General features: G+C 35.5%; 2 protein-coding genes across 5 annotated transcripts; one reads left to right on the top strand and one right to left on the bottom strand.

Annotated features, from left to right (window-relative positions):
• Positions 1–467: 467 nt before the first annotated feature.
• Positions 468–3,297, top strand: LOC110889313 (ethylene-responsive transcription factor RAP2-7). The gene is made up of 8 exons (XM_035989585.1): positions 468–1,209; positions 1,754–1,779; positions 1,867–1,897; positions 1,983–2,070; positions 2,155–2,332; positions 2,432–2,556; positions 2,654–2,734; positions 2,830–3,297. The coding sequence occupies exons 1-8, from the start codon at positions 866–868 to the stop codon at positions 2,869–2,871; spliced, it is 915 nt and encodes a 304-aa protein (XP_035845478.1). The 5' UTR covers positions 468–865; the 3' UTR covers positions 2,872–3,297.
• A 4,236-nt stretch (positions 3,298–7,533) lies between these two features.
• On the bottom strand, positions 7,534–17,298 carry LOC110889314. 4 transcript variants are annotated; one of them, XM_022136822.2, is made up of 14 exons: positions 17,176–17,298; positions 16,130–16,228; positions 15,470–15,597; positions 14,613–14,766; positions 14,424–14,533; positions 13,906–13,989; positions 13,783–13,831; positions 13,560–13,651; positions 13,085–13,223; positions 12,745–12,800; positions 10,494–11,449; positions 10,310–10,399; positions 7,904–8,559; positions 7,534–7,792 (listed from the first exon to the last, which is right to left on the bottom strand). In XM_022136822.2, exons 2-13 carry the CDS (start codon positions 16,220–16,222, stop codon positions 8,039–8,041), a joined length of 2,472 nt encoding a protein of 823 aa, XP_021992514.2. In that variant the 5' UTR covers positions 16,223–16,228; positions 17,176–17,298; the 3' UTR covers positions 7,534–7,792; positions 7,904–8,038. The 4 variants fall into 4 exon arrangements, with proteins under 4 accessions (XP_021992514.2, XP_035845477.1, XP_035845476.1 ...); XM_035989584.1 differs by lacking the exon at positions 17,176–17,298 and adding an exon at positions 17,071–17,159 and having other exon boundaries at positions 7,534–7,795; positions 7,891–8,559; XM_035989583.1 differs by lacking the exon at positions 17,176–17,298 and adding an exon at positions 17,071–17,159 and having other exon boundaries at positions 7,534–7,795.
• Positions 17,299–17,711: the final 413 nt, after the last annotated feature.

Here is a 17,711-nt window from a genome sequence, read left to right as displayed (position 1 = left end):
CGGAAGCCATACTTGATGATAGACAAGCCTCAATCCATCTTCGCCACCTCTTTAGGAACGCCATCAGCACGAGATTATTAAGAATAAAATTACAATTAACCGTGTCGTATGCTTTTTCAAAGTCGACCTTAAAAAGCATAATCTTTTCCCGCTTCTTTTTGGCCCACGAAACCACTTCGCTCACCATAAGTAGGCCGTCAAAAATGTTATTATCTCTCACAAAGGCTGATTGGGACTAAGAGGAGACCGAAGGCATAACCTATCTCAGCCAATTCGCAAGGGTTAGCGATGATTTTGTACACGACCCCAATCAACAATATAGGTCTATAATCCGATAGCGATAAAGAGTGTTTTACTTTCGGGATGAGGGTAAAAAAGGAAAATTAGTTAATCTTGAATCTCGTATTTCATTTTTTCCGCCATTTCAATTATTGTATAATACTATTATTTTCCTTTTCCGGTAACCCCACAAAACAAATGTTCACTTCTTAATCGAATCACACGCTATGCTTCTCTCTCCTTCATTTTTCTCCCACTTCTCTTAACCTCACCTCAATCAATCTGATATATTCTCCGGTCACCGGCCGTCCGATTCATCTCCGGCGATCTACACATGAAAAATTCTCAAATCATCACTTTTCTCACCTCTTCTGTATATGTACACCTGAGAACTTTCAAATCATAAGTTCAAACTAAAATTGGATACGATTTATGTTTGTTACTTGAAATTCAATTTCCGATTCATCTCCGGCGTAACACATATCTCTCTGTTTTCTGCAGTTTAACCTAAAGTTGAAGTTGAATACGATATATGTTTGTTACTTAAATTTCAATCTAATCGATCGTAAGAAGAATAACTGTTGAGATGTTAGATCTTAATCTGGCGTTTGGAGATTTGGAAGAATCCGGAAGCTGGAATTCATCTGTAGTGAATGCGGATGAGAGCATCTGGTGCTACAATTTTGACATATTGAAAGTTGGAGATACTAGTTGTGAGGATAATAGGAGTGAGATAATGAGTGTGTCCGAGTTGCAGGAATCGCGGAAGAGTAATGAGTTGCAGGAGATAAGATTGGTGCAAGTACAACAGCAGAAGGTTAATGTGGTGGGGAAGGGGAACAAGAGTAGGAGGGGACCCAGGTCGAGAAGCTCGCAGTATAGAGGAGTTACGTTTTATCGCAGGACTGGTCGATGGGAGTCTCATATCTGGTTAGTTATTTTGTTCGTTTTTATTGCAACTTTTTGTATTTGCATTTGCATTTGCGTTTGCGTTTGCGAGAGTGGGTTGTTTAGGAATGAACTCAAGTGTTTTTTTAGAGGGGTAACGAACTGCCTAGAAGCACAACAAGTTCCATAAAAACACTTACTATGCATGCGGCGGACCCAATGCTTTAGCAGCCGTAGCACGGGCTACGGCTCATGTGCGTATTCTTAGTGTATTTTTTTATTTTTTATTTTGTTTTTATACCAAGGACACCCCTAAAATAATACAAGGATACCCCTAACCAACCCAAACTTGTAGAATAAGGGAGCCCGATTGAAACAGTGGCTCAATTGCCCAAATTATTAATAATATGATTGAAATTGTGGCTCAATTAGTTAGGTATTTGTTTTACTTTATTTTTTATTGTCGTTTATTTATATTGTATGATTGCACGGTAAAAAATTTCTTGGGATACCCCTAATTTAATGGGCTAGTTCCGCCACTGGCATGCTAGGTATGATAACTGATCATAATCTTGATGTGATGCAGGGATTCTGGGAAGCAAGTTTATTTAGGTAAGAACATTAAATTCATAGATCTTTTCTTCTGGTTTTGGTAAATTATGATTAATTATAGTCTAATTGGATTGTGTATTTATTTAGGGGGATTTGACGCTGCTCATGCTGCAGCTAGGTATGATAAACTAATCATATAATCTTTACTATGCATTTACACTTTGGTGTTTAGTAGAAATTGAATATTTAATTGCGATATTCAGAGCCTATGATCAAGCTGCCATTAAATTCCGTGGCGTTGATGCTGATATCAACTTTAATCTCAGTGATTACGAGGAGGATATGAAGCAGGTTTAAATTTTGTTAAAAGACATTATTAGGATTGCATAATAGATTGTTAACGATCTACTGGATTTGATGTTTTGATTGAAGCAGTTGATGAACTTCTCAAAGGAAGAATTTGTGCACATACTAAGACGACAAAGCACTAGAGGGAACTCAAAATACCGCGGGGTGACATTGCATAAATGTGGCAGATGGGCGTATGACAAGGCTGCCATCGAGTGTAACGGAAGAGAAGCAGTGACCAACTTCGAGACCAGTACTTATGATGGTAATGTTCATCTACCATGATCATTGTATGTGTTTATTTCATGCGTATATTGTTGTTAAGGGGCGAATCTTCACAAACTTTCTCTATGGAATTATGCAGGAAAGGAACACAATTTGAATTTAAGTTTGGCAATTTCAACCCCTTCGCTTGTAGCGAGTTCAAGTAGAAACGAAAATTTAGAGCAAGCCCATTTGAATTTCAGGCATGACACCTCGAGATCACAGGTAATGGACGAAAGTTAGATCAATAGACTGGTAGTTTCATCGTGTCGTTTGTGGGTATTTTGGTAAATTTTATACTCTTTATGTTTTGTTATTATAGCAATTGGAGAACCCTGTTTCAGCTCTTAAAGGCCCCCCATCATGGAGTCATGTATACCCTACCTTTGTTCCCAACTATGAGGTAACCTTATTATTAAGTTTATGTGTATAATTTCTTACTCACGTTGACTCATTATGACACGTTTACTTATGAATGAACCCGAGTGATTTTTGTAGGGAAGTGCAACAAATAGCACGGCCACTGCAGGGTCGTCATAAGGACCACCCTACTGGGGCTGGAAACTGCACGGTCACCACAACCACATCCCAGCAGCATCATCAGGATTCTCAGCTCCGGCGGCAACTTCTGGCAGCCACCAATCAAGAGATACCATCTCAATGGCACCTCTTAACAGCCAATATTTTCCACTCACAGCCGCCACAAGCTCGTCTCAATACTATTACCAGATAAAGTCCCCGCCGCCACGACCACATCCACCATAATTTTGTCTACACCAACTTTGTTTATATCAACTGATTGTTTTATATAGTAATTGCTAAGGCCGTGGTGCTAAGCAGCAGGACAGCCTCATATATGTGGGTTTATTTTTATTTTTTTGCACTGCGAGAATCGTATAATACACTTTTACGCAGTGTTTTGAATGTGATACATAAGGCGGTTATTAAACGACACACTTTCTCCCATCCGCTACTTTAATTATTTTCTGTGCACATGTGTCAATAGCTCTTAACATATTTTATTGGTTTTGAAATCAACATGCCCCTACATATTGTGAGAACGAAAAGAATAAACTTAATCGTTTAGATTTTTTTATTTAGCAATGGTTTACAAATGTGTATGTTATGCACATAAAAACCATTAAACTAATTTCCCTATGTGTTTTATTAACGCTAAAGTTTACCTACAGATGTGTTGGTTATGTGTAGTTAATATAACTTCCACGTGACTTGTGCTTCTGTAGTTTGTATAAATAAACAAAATGTGTTCATATATTTTGACTTGCGCATCTATAGTTTCTAAGATTAAAAAACCGAATGATTTATTTTGTTCTTTATTTTCTCTCACTTAAGTGTTATGCTAAAAAGGTATTATACTTTTAAAAAGTGTAGGAAGCCACCTGAAAACGTTATGTGTCCAATCAAATTTATATATAGTTTAGGTTTTGAATAATACACTAGAACATAAATATCAACAGTTTTTCAAAAATATAAGACTGGACGGTATGGTCGTCGTCCCCCTCGGTATGGGACCGTCCAGCATCGTCCTCTCTCCATCGTCGTCCCCCTCTCCATCACCAGCCCTCCGTCGCCATTCCTCCATTGTCGCCAACGCCGGGGTCTCGACGGCAAAGACGCCCCTCCCCCTCTCTCACACACCTATACATACATATATTAGGCCTATCCCTCATTTCCTTAACTCCATCATCTTTGCCCCATCCTCACACCCGATTTACGTGGCGCCTACGTGACGGATCATCCTCCAAGGAAGGACCATCACCATACCACGTAGCCTAACCTGAATGGCATGCTCATTTTGACCTAATTGATGGTATGTCACGTCAAGTTGATAACTTCATTGGATAGGGTTTGGTACAGGGTCCAAGTCAATAATGAACCATGGTCCCATTCTAATTAACATAGCCTCCCCTTGACTTTTGACGTATTTGACTTAAGATATTGTTGAAGTATATTTTTTTTTTAAGTAAACTTCATTAACGAAACCGACGACCTAAGCCGGGCCGACACAAAACAACAAACTAACTTACATATTTACAAAGGAACACCAATCCCCCCATTCTATCTCTTTATATTTTGATCTATTAACAAACCATAGAAACCCCAAAGCCTTGACCTCACTAATAATACTTTCTATCTTGATCGGAATGTTTGAAAATTTGGCGTTGTACCTAGCACACCACAAACTCCAACAAGCAATCGAGATGATACCCTGAACCGCGTCTTTCTTTTTATCGGAGGCTCTAAGATCTTTGTGGATTAGAAGAAGATCTTTAAGAGAAAAAAGCAAAGATGTTGGGGATCTTGCACCAAGAGCTAATAATATTCTATACGATCGAGGCGGTATGACACGCGATGAAAATATGGTCTGATGTTTCTTCATTCGAGTTGCAAAACGGACACGAAGCATCTTCAACCTGTATGTTCCTTTTTTTAACGCTTCCGCCGTAGGAATTCTGTCCATCTCCATTCTCCACACATGGATGTTGCATTTGGCAGGAATCCATCTACACCACTCCAAACTAAAACCGTTTTCCTGAGAGTCTTCCGAGAAAAGCAAGTGTTTAACTGCTTTAACCGAAAAATCACCATCTGGATCCGCTAACCACAACCACCGGTCACTTGCAGCCGATAATTGAACCCCGTGAACCAAAGAATTGACCTGACCGAGGCTGGACTGCAACTCCGCAGTGGTTAAAGCCGATGCATGATTTCAGATAAATGAAAGACGATGCATGATTGGAAGTCAAGGGCTAACATTGCATGAAACGATGCCGTTTTGAGGATTGCCTCATATCTTTTGCCTTCGTGCAAAATATATGGGCCAAAGCCTAGCTATTAAATCCATCTTTTGTAAAAACATGATTTTTGGGAACTTGGAGTACTTTGGTTATGTATATAAACGAAAATACTATGGTTTCGCATCATCTTTTCAAATAATCTATATTTGGCATCGTTGTTAATCTAAATCATGGAGACTTTCATGGTCGCACCTCACACTTCCACAACAAATAGGGTGTAGAGTTTTCCATTCCGTACACGTCCCATATATTTATTCGGTGTAAAAGATATCAACTCGAATACTAACACAACCCATTTGACACATGTATTTAAATGTGTCAAACAGTTGAATATATTGAAAAATAGTAATTAAGTTGTAAACTTGTTAATAGTAAGCTAAACAGGTTGTAGACATATACTAACGGATTGAATTTGTTTAATTAAATGAGTTAATAGGTAAACGCAACCACAACCATTATTTTTTATTTTTTTGAAAGGTTAAAATCTCATCACACCTTCATTTTGCAGGATTTTGAACCCACAAATACTTAGTTGAGGAATACACCACTTTATCACCAAACTATCCCCGCAGGCACCACAACCATTGTTTTTAAACGGGTTAGTTGTTTAAGTCCATATTGTATTTATCTTAAATATGAAAGTCGGTGGACTTTCTATTTAAGATCCCTCCTTTGTTTTTACATAGTTACACCATCATTCATTGCCTTTTCTTTTGTAATTTACTACACTCAAAGCTTTAAAAAATGTCAACTTTAGCCCCTAGACTACTATACATAAAAACGAATCAACTCAAAGATAATACATTTCCGTGCTTATTTTATGTACGTTTTCTGTTGGCCTACGCTTCGACGTAAATTTTGTTCCAAACCGAGTGAGGTTATATATAATACATTTTCATTAGAGGGTATAAATTTGAGTTATTCTATATTTTCGACCCTGTCGCAATACACTACAAGTAAAATTACTATTATATTATCAAATATCTATACCAAAAATCAAGGTCGATTTTTACACCTCCTGAATTTGGTCCTTTCATTTTCCAAAACACTTATAGTTGAATGTTTTTTTTTTCTTCCTTTTGTTGTTTCTCTTTTTAAGCTATAATAAGCTCTTTTTAATTACAAATGCCAGTTATTCATTTATACACGTTTTATGATTTTTTTGGTATGTTTTCTATGTATAAGTTAGGTCACACATAATACATTTTAATTGTACGGTGTAAAATTGATTTATTTTATGTTTTGATTAAGCCACAATGCTTATATAGGTTACATTGAGTTGAATCAAATGCGTCGAAACACGTGTTTTTAAATGGTTAACACATGACATAACATTTGGAGGAACCCATTTGATTTTTGCAATGGGCCCGCGGTGCATAGCCTGCGGGTCATATTACTAGTTTCTTTAACATTTGAATGTTGAAGCGAAAAACAATCATTAAAACTGTAGTTTGCGGTCAAACTAAATCAAAACCAAAATCACCCCTTAAATAAACTATCATCATATGATTTGGCTGTTGATGGTAAATACAATAAAAGAACTATCATAGAATGCAACTTTTTAGTACCTAAACCATGGTTCAGAAGTTGTAATTCAAGATTTTAACATAGTGTTTTCGATGGAAAAAAATAAAAACTGTCACTGAAGGTAAAATCTCCATTAAAATTGCATTTTATCCACATTCTTTTTTAACTTGATGTATTCAATTTGGGTTGAGTTCATTTCAGAACTCTAAATAACTACAGAACTCCTAATAAACAATCATTTTATATATAAGTTTTTATATTTATGATCTTTTTATCATCTATTATATGTATTTCTTTGATTACATAAATGTTAAAGTAGTTCACATATGTTTAATTGCCAAAATTATATATATATATATATATGTCATAACTAATTACATATATGTAAAAAACTAGTTTACATATGTGTAATTATAAAATTACATACAAAAATGATAAAATTACTCTTTAACATGTATGTAATTGTAAAAATACACATAATAAATGATAAAATTACCCTAAACATAAAAATATATAAATAAAAAGATTGTTTATTAGGAGTTCTGCGAGTTCTGTAAATATTTATGGTTCTGAAATGATCCTGGTCCCAATTTAGAATATATAAATTGTATAACAAATTTACATGTAATGAAAATTCCAGTAAATTTTTCTTTCAAAAAAAAAAATCAATATGTGCTCTAATAAATACTTGTTTTTTTATTTTTATTTTTTTTTTTTTTTGTAAATGAACTTTGCTAAATATAGAGACAAATACAAAATTAATATATGATTTATAATTTCTCATAAAATGGTCCATTTGGATAATAAAAAGAATTTGATATTTCTCCCCAAATAATATAAATAAATGATAACATGATAATCATAATCCCAAACACCCTCCAAATAAATATAGTATAATAAAATAACTGTCATGATTCTGAGGTTTAATCACTTCACAAATTTAGTTCAATGTACTAAAAAATAATTTTGATATCTGATTTAATCACACACAAAGAATGTTATTCTGAAACAAGAAAAACGGTTACTATGCTTCAAATGCAGATTTACCTTCACGTTGATGTGAGAACAACGAGATTAGTTTCCAGGAGAACTGCTCCCCTCGTTACTTGTTTTGCCTGCTAAACGTAAAATAAACATTGTTACCAACTTAATTAAGAGTATTATTATGACCCGTTCTTTAATGAACGAGTTGAGTTGAGTTGGGGTGTGATACTTTTGATGGTTACCTGCTGGTTTCTGAAAAGCCCTTGTTTCAGAAGGATCCATCTTTCACCAACGGGAATGAAGATGGACCAAGAGTCAGTTATACGATATCTGGCTCAGAAATACCAACCGCGGCAACAAGTCAGATCCTGGGAACATCAAATTCCAAATGCTCGGTTATACACATTGCCTGAACTTAGTACCCGGAGCTTTGTATCTTCATAACCTGAATAATACTTGTTCAACCCCCCAAGTCTCTCGTTTCTTAAAACTTCCGCCATTGCAATATCATTCCCGTTCTGAACCTCATTCCAACTGTCCCCCCAATGCCCATTATTATGCATCCTTGCTTGTTGGAAATTAGCTACCTGCTGATAAGCAGATCGGTTGTTGTGGTCTAGAATTCTTGTTGAAACTCCATAAGGATCGGTTCTTTGGTTTTGCTGTGTGAAAGATCTTTGGACCAAAAGCCGAAGCCTGTTATCGTTTTCTAAACAAGAGACGTTTGATCTCATGTCTAACCCTTGGCTAGTGAGCCCGCTGAGAGGAACTCTACCACCAACTGCCAAAATTGCGGGATCCGTGAATTTAAGCTCGCCAATGCCGCCATTGTTATATACAGCAGCTGGTGCTTGGTTCACTTTTTTCAGTAAAGAGGAACTGTCAAACATATGATTTCCTGAAAGAATATACATACCAATACAATGTCATGTGTGTGTGTATATAGAGGGCGGATTTAAAAAAAAAAAAAAAAATTGTTTTTATTGTGGAAAGTGTACTAAGTTGATCTAGACCATTGATCAAGGCAAATCAATGACTAAGATGAGATGGTGGGATCACAATTAACTAGATATACTTCGCTATTCCGGTTGTTGACTTTCTATTCCGGTTTACCCATTGTGCAAATAACTTTGATATACTTCGCTATTGTTTAAAAAAGATATACCAAAAAAATCAAGCATTTTAGTCTCTTTAATTTTAGTATTTTTTTTTATAAAATAGACTTTTTTAGAAACATTGATGTATTGTGCACATAACTGTGTTATTATACATATTATGGTGCATGAATACATACATAATTGTGTTAGTATATAATATGTTGCGTGATCACAAACATTTTACATGTGTTGTGTAATTATATAGGGGACTAGCTTGAGTTGTAAGAACTTGAGAACTTTTTGATCCAAAAGTTTTTTGAAAATTTTTTTGACAAAAATCTTTTTTATTATGTTTTTTTATGAAAACATTTCCAAAAAAATCGTATACAACTTCTTATGCCCGTGTAAAAAAAATTTACACCGCCGTAACATTTTGGGGCTGATGACATCAGCAGCCATTTACACCAGTGTAAATAAACTTGCATGTCGAATAATTGTATTTTTCGCATGTTAAATTAAAAACAAAATTTCGCATGGTGTAAAAAAATACCAAAATCGCATGTTGAAGAATTAGATCGCACGTTGAAAATACAATTGCATACAGTTCGTACGTTAAGCCACTTTGTACATTAACCGGCCTCTCTCTCTCTCTCTCTCTCTCTATATATATATATATATATATATAGAGAGAGAGAGAGAGAGATAGTGTTGTGGTGCATCGCATCCATGTTGGATGGTGTCAGTGGAAGGCAGCCATTGGAGTACTGTGTGACAAGAGGTTCCCAACTAAATTAAAGGAGAAATTCAATGGGTTGCAGATAGACCTGCTATGCTATATGGAGCAAACTGTTGGGCTATCAAGAAGACACAGGCGTGCAAGATGAGAGTAGCAAAGATGAGGATGTTTAGATGGATGTGCAGGTATACAAGGTTAGAGTGGATAAGAAATGAGGTCCTTAAGGAAAGGTTAGGAATGGTTAGTATATCGGATAATAAAATCCAGGAATGGAGACTGCGATGGTTTGGACATGTGAAGAGGAGGCAGTGGACAGCGCCATTGAGAGCAGTGGAATCCCTGATTGTGAAGGGGAGGAGTAGAGGTAGGCCCAAAATGACTTGGGATGAACGGATTGGGAAAGATTTGATTGCACCTCTCTGATGACATGATACATGATAGGTGTCTATGGAGATGTAGGATTAAGGTTAAGGACTTTTAAGAGTTATGACGTTATTTTAGAGAGGGAGAGGGGTGTTCGGGGTCTTAGCTTTTGTTGTAGGAGCTTAGAGTTCGTAAACTTGATATGTGGTCTTATGATTTCTATATTTGTTTTACCTTTGCTATGTGACTCACCCATAACCTTTTGTTTGTTATTTGGTCGTTGTCTATGGCTATTTTTTAGGTCTGGTCTGTTCGTCTATTATTTGTTACTAGTGCCAGGGGTCTCTTTAAAAGCGACCTCTATCCCTAGGGATAGGGCCCCAAACCCTATCAATAGCTTTGGTATTTGTAGGGATTACTGAGATGAGAAATAAAAGATTATTGTAACAAACCTGATAGATTTTCGTTAGAAGTGAAACCAAGAGGTGGAGCTCTGCTGGGCCCCATAAATCCAGGAGGAGCAGAAATTTGGGATCTTGAAACTGTGTTGTAAATATAGATATCATATAATAAACCAAGAATATCGATAAAAGACAGAAGAAATATAAATATTAAAAGAAAACTAACAAACATTACCTGAAATCTTATTGGAAGACAAAGCAGAATAACTGGCAGCAGTACGATCAGATTTCTCACAACTAAAAGAAGAGAAACCATTGCCATTACTAAGCTGACCTTGATAAACCTCTGTATTACCGACAAAATCACATCGAAGATTAAAACCATTCTGACAATCACTCAATCCTTGATCTATGCACCCCTCATCCTCTCTTGCAAATGAGAACCTTGACTGATTACAGTTGTGTGCTTTCCTTGAATCTGAAACTCTTTGAGACCTTCGTTTATCGCCATTGCTTAATAATTTAGCCAGATTCTGAGGTGAGGTTAACGACTCATCCCACGGGTCAAAATCCATAGACAAAATATTAGATATTATACTGTTTTCTCCTAAATCTAAGGCGGATTTATGATCGCCGTTTGACACAGCTGTCGTATTAAAAGTATTCCGGAATGGAAGAGAATGATTATTATGTACATAGCCTGTATGTGTATGTGTAACAACTTCTGGATCCCGGAGCCGTTGATTATTAAAAGATACCAAATCGTCTTCTACTTCATCAACATTACTATCATCCATTGTGGGATTGTCAGCTTTTGAGGCCAACGGATCAGTAAGTATCCTGTCACCACACGACTGTAATCCATGATTCGTATCAATGCTGATGGATGAAATGTCGGAAGATAATTGGGGGATTCTTTCTTCATCAGAAACTCGAGCAGAATCAGAGGATTGCGTGTCAGGTACCATACCGATAGACTCGTTTTTATCGGTTGGATGATTTAGCTTAGCTTTTGTACCAGCAGTTGGCCTTTCTTCAATATGTTTCTTTAGTGTCTCATCACCTTGTGATGACGACGTCACCACTTTTGAAAACAATGGCGTAGTACAGGTGTCCACCCTTTGCTTAGAAGGTCCATTGGAGCTCACTACATTTGCGGTAAAAGAGTGGCTATTTGACGACTGTGTTCCCCTGAAGTACATTAATTATTACAATTTACATTATACAAAACTAACAGGACGGAGTTACAGATCAACTCAGGTAAGTTTGACCTGTTCCTTATTTAATTTTTTTTTACTTAACCCGCTTTTTAATTAAGGAAAAAAGGATTATAATGATCCCAACTTTAACATAATGGCCGACAACAGTCCCAGCTAAGGATATGATTTGTGAGAGAAAACTTTTAACCTGTTTTCCATCAACGATCCCACACTAACTAAAAGTTAACCCAGTTAGTTTTTGTTGGCGTGGACTGCCACATAAGCATAGTTGTTAAAAGCGAATAACGACAAATAGCGATAAGATACCTATATGCTACATGGCGAATAGCGATAAATAGCAGGCGTTATTTTATAAATAGCTATACACTAAAAAAAATTTAGAAATTTGTATGTATATTATATCAAAATGCCCTAGTATATACACTAGTTTACATGTATATTTAACAAAAACCTAAAATCCAACTACTTTATAGCTATATTTAATCATCATACTCAATAAATCCCACCAATAGCAAAGCTAAGGTAGGGTCTGAGGAGGGTAGATGTAGACAGCCTTACCTCTACCCCGTAGGAATAGAGAGGTTGCTTCCAGTGAGACCCCCGGCTCGATTGTAGTTTTGTATCAAGCTTTGGACCTAAGACACATAACACTCAAACAATCGGGACAGAGATTGATTGGTGCATGTACCCCCCGTGTCTTTCAGCTATCAATGTCACCACATGATGCATTACCATCCGCCGCTTTTACCATTATTTTCACGAAATTAGTAACATAACGTTAAAGTTAGTACCATTTCATTTTTGCCCCCTGAGCGCCCACACATGCACACTGCAAGCGGGGCAGGTATAGCTATATTTAATGGCTATTTATATTTAAAAAACAGAAATCTCACTATTTATCGCTACATACCTTGTAGCGACCTTCACCTTATACGCTACGCTATTCACTATAGCGACCGCTATTGACAGCTATGCACATAAACGGTCCACGTCATCAAAACTGACTTATTTGCCACATAAGCAGTCCACATCAGCAAAACTTTTGACTTTTTGCCACATAATAGTCCACGTCAACTGGGTTAACTTTTAGTTAATATGAGATCGCTAAGGAAAAATAGGTTAAAAGTTGAGACTATTGTCGGTCAATATGTCAAAGTTGGGATTATTAAAATTCAAATTACCTTTAAAAACATAAAACAGAATCATAACACGAATCAGTCTATTGATAAGCAAATGGATATAATGAATAAATGAGAAAGAGCATACCATGAAGCCGCTGCTGGAAGAGCTAACGATCTCCCTGAACTACTATTTGGTGGATCCTGTTGATGAGAAGTGACAAAAAGTATGATTTAAGGTCGATGTTTATCAATGTAACAACAAATTACACCTTCCCATAGAAATCACCACTAGTATTAATGTCATCCTACAGTTTCTATTTTACATACCCATCATAGAAACTCGAGCTTTATAAAGCCCTCTAGAACGAGATCAGACTGGATGAGGTAAGATGTCCATGAGTGAAGAAGTAATATACCAAAAAGTCAAAGATTTCCTTGCAAAAACATAAATCAAATAGCAAAAAAGGTAACATGAAATGTCTTACGTTCGTAGTACTTTTATCAATAGGTTTTCCCAATGAAGAAGTGTTGTTATTAGAGTAATCATCGGCCGCAGGTGGTAAAATATTCCCTGAACGTCGTTGCATTTCATTTGTAGCACCAGTAATTTGCTGAACTCTACCCCTTTAAAACCACTAGATATGTTAATTAAGGATCCATATACCATTACACGAAAGACCATTTACTTGACCAAAAAACCAAATTCTATGATAACAAGATCGAAAACGTGAAAGTACATATGCATATAAACGTCCACAACAATTGTTGCTTTTGTAAACATAGGTGAAGAAATAACTCAATGAAACTCCACACTTAAAATGCTACAAAATGTAAATCTCGAATAAACATTCATGTGTGATTACTGTAATAGTAATGAAAAGAAATGACAATGTTAACAACTCAACGTATTCTTTTCTTTATTTCAGTACAAAGCGTGGTTGTGTTAATAAAAAAAAATACCTTGTATATTCGGATATTGTTTCATCTTTAGTAAAGCTATCCTCTTGTGATCCGAACTCATGCAAATACAAGCAATCGGGATTGGTGCAAGGCTGCATCAACAAAACCAAATTGCTCAATAAAAAGTACGAAATAATATTATACAGCACACGGTGAAGGTTTGTAAAATAATGGTGAAAGTAAGAAAACGGAATGGCGGAATGAACGTCTTCATGTATCATACCATGCTTCTCAGCCATGCATGACAATACTTTGTGGTCCCAAAACAGGCTCTGCAACCAAATTACTCCATCAACAACAATGATTAAAAAATAAATAAATCTGAGTCATGTTATTGGGTTCTAACCTCAATGGTCTACCCTCCAAAACAAACCCATGCACTGATTGTATACTTCGAACCGCTTCATCCTCCTTTGAGTAAGTGATATATCTAGACAATACAAATATTATGAATACAGATGTTTATACACAATAATTTGTAAACAGGCACACCACTTTACATATGTCAACTACATAGCTGTCAATAGCGAACAGCCGTCAACAGTGACAAGCTACCTATATGCTACGTAGCGATAGCGATGAAACAGCGCGCTATTTCGTGTTTAGCGGAAAGAATAAAATAGTAGAAAATATATGAAATAAAAAATAGTTATTTATAGTTTATACATATTAGTTGTTAATTTTGTAATTTTTATATATAAATTTATAAGTTTAAGGACCCAATGTAAACTAGTGAAGATGGAGGGGGATAATGTTAGAATACACAAACCAATTTTACACTTCTTATGTAAAAATTTACAACTCTTATGGTCAACTATCAACATGACAAATTATTATGAAAATGACAAGGAAAAATAAACTTACACACTACAAGTGTTGTTTGCAAAATGTTGAATGGTGCCAGCTGCTGTCCGAGATATAGAAACCTTTAGCACCTTCCCATACTGACCAAAATAATCTTTCCGCTGCAGAAGCTGGCTCATAGAACATAAAATAAGTTAAAACACCAAAAAAAACAGATCAATGTAAATTTGTATAGAGAAAGAAACGTACATCTTCATCTGCTAAATTAAGAGGTAGTCCCACAATGTAGACAAGGTTCCTTTGTATAACCCTCACACTACTAAGCTGCTTTCTAGCTTCAGAAGTTTTCGTTTTTCCTTTCTGTGATTTCTGCTTCTTCTCCACGCTCATTTCAGCCACCAATCTGATATGACGATAAAAAGTCAAAGGTAAACTACTACAATAATTAAAAGTCAACAGATTTCAACATAACATATAAGAGTGAGAAAAAAAACGGAATAAACGAACTGAAAAAACCTAACCAAACCGCACAAAAAAACCGAACCAAAATTTACAGTTCAGTTACGATTTGACAGTTTATGAAAACCGGAAAAAAAAAACCGAACTGAACCAGATAACCTAAAAAATAATGTTTGTTACATATTGATTTAGGAATTATTAATTTTATTCTTGAATGTTGAGCAGTTATAATAAGAAATTAACATGTTTATTTATCTTTTAAATGATTTACCCATTGCCTACAAGAAATAACAAAATTAAAATAAAAGTTAAATGATTTTAAAAGTATTATAAAAGAAAATGTCTTGATAAAAACTTTGGAAAAACATAAAAATAGATAAAAAGGTTAGGTTTTTGTGAACAATATTAATTAAAACTGTTAAATATAATAACTTAAATGTAAACAACTAAGAAAGATTCTAAAATCTTGGATTATACTTTTTATTTTTGAACCTTACGTAATTTTGCTCCAAAAACCAAAAAAACGAAACCGAACAGTTTTCAAAAATCAAAAACCGAACATTTCAGTTACGGTTTCGGATTTACCATAAAACCGAACCAAACCGAAGCGTGCACACCCCTAAATTAACAGAAGTCCAGAACCAAACCTTTCACATTTTGATGATGTCTCGACTATTTTTTCCTTGTTATATGGAGTGCGACATGCTGGGCACCTCCCTTCTGTGCCATCCTTCTCAGCCATACCCATAATGTTGTGCCAGCACCATACACAAATCTGCAAATGATGATTATTGTGCGTTAATAACGAGTTTTATAAATCATGCACCACTAGACCCATTCGCAGTTATAATAACTTACAGACCTAAAAACTATTATTAAAAACTGAATGTTACATATAAAAATGTGGTTTTAAAAGATGCAAGTGAGGTGCAAAGCATGCTGGAAAACATCTCAAGAAATTGAGGCAGCGATTCATGTACTTTTGGGTCAGAATTGGTCTAAATTAGAACAACACATCGTGTACGTGATGCGCACGCCTAGACTTTTGAGACCTAAACACCTTGGAGCGCGACGCTTCTTTAAACTAAGGAAACTGATTATTAATTAACCAAATCTCCAAATATTGTTCACCACAAAACATCAGGATTCAAATAATACCGGAAAAACTAGAAAATAAAAGGCTAGCTTTCACATGAGCAAACAATTTCATGGATACTTTTTTTCCGTTAATTAGCTACTCGGATGATTTAAATCAGAAATAAAAACTTGATCAACAGATCGACTTTACAACAGAATCTGAACCATACATCATATCCACATTTGCAAGGCCTCAGCTGCTGATCGGTCAAATCCATCTCTTCAGCACAAAGTGGGCAAGTCTTATCTCCTTCATCACTCATGGTTGCCTAAACCAGAAACACAAACAGATCAATATAAACAACTGCAAACAAAACACTACCTGAAACTAAAATGTATTAATAAATATGCGATATGCCTGAAGATAATTGGCACAATCAGACAGACCTACCTAATCCCACAAAATGCTTGGTCAATAAAGTGTCAGCACAAAAAAAAAATTTATTCTATTCTATTCAGCTGCCAACTTTATATACTATTCACATTGATAAGAGAATTTTGAAAAAGCATTATCAGAAAACAATACTGATAACTGGATAAGACTGAAAGGAGAAAACTAGTTATCTATTATTCTCTTCCCCACTTTCCCCAAAAAATTAGTGATAGAGCATTTTTTACCTAATACTGGTACTGTACCGAACTGATACCGTACAGAACAAAATTGGTACCGGTACAAGTATTCACTTTTAGGGTTTCTGGTCTCGGTATTAGTCGGTTTATGTATTTTTGCACCGCCGCTAACGTACCGCTATAATTGGCACAGTATTCGGTTTATATTTTATTCGTTTTTTTATACGGTGCAAATCGAATACATAAAACCCTTTTTTGGTAAATCTACCACTGACTAAATTAAATTTATTCAATTATTCAAGTAATCACCAATAAATCTAGCCAAAAAACTAAATCAAACCGAACAACTTTTATATCAATCAAATCTCCCTAAAAAGTACAAATCCTCAACCAGTTTTTTATCAATCAAACTAGTGTAAATCAGTAAATCTGCAACAAAACGACGTAGATACAGAACCTACGCTAGCTCATCATAACATAATAAACATATAATATATATATATATACATACACAGAGAGAGAATCGATAACATCAAAGTACCATAAAACGGTTATTCGGATAAAAAAATTAGGGATCTTGAAACAGGATAACAATATAGATCTAGTAAGGTATCAATGGATAGATGAATTTAGATCAGAGACTTACAGTGAGGCTATTGATCGACGGTAGAGGGAGAGTAGATGCAGACGCGTAGAGGATGAGAGGGGGGGATCGTGTGCGGGTAGGTTTTTTAAGCTGGAGCTGCTGATTTGCATTATAACGATTAATTAATATTAAACTAGGGTGTTGCACCCGCGCTTCGCGGCGGGCGAACCGATTTTTGATCCGAAACAAAAGTATGTCGACACGTGTCTTACATTGACTGGAAAAATTAGAAAAGTATTTAGAAAACATAAACATGTATATAAGCAAAGTAAACTAATGGGGAATCAAATTTATTAAGTTGAGGGACTAAATATGTATATTAGGAAAGCTAGAGTAGAAGGACATCAAAGTTAAAATAGAGGGACTAAACATGTATATTAGCAAAGTTAACTAATGAGGAATAAAGTTTATTAAGTAGAGGGACTAAACATGTATATTATGATAGTTATAATAGAAGGACTAATCACGTAAATTAGGTAGAGGGACTAAACATGTATATTAGCAAAGTTAACTAATGAGGAATAAAGTTTATTAAG

This window comes from Helianthus annuus, chromosome 4 (genome assembly GCF_002127325.2).
Source record: "Helianthus annuus cultivar XRQ/B chromosome 4, HanXRQr2.0-SUNRISE, whole genome shotgun sequence".
Classification (NCBI taxonomy): domain Eukaryota; kingdom Viridiplantae; phylum Streptophyta; class Magnoliopsida; order Asterales; family Asteraceae; genus Helianthus; species Helianthus annuus.
Note: the sequence above shows the minus strand (reverse complement) of the source record. Positions and strands in the feature narration are given on the sequence as shown.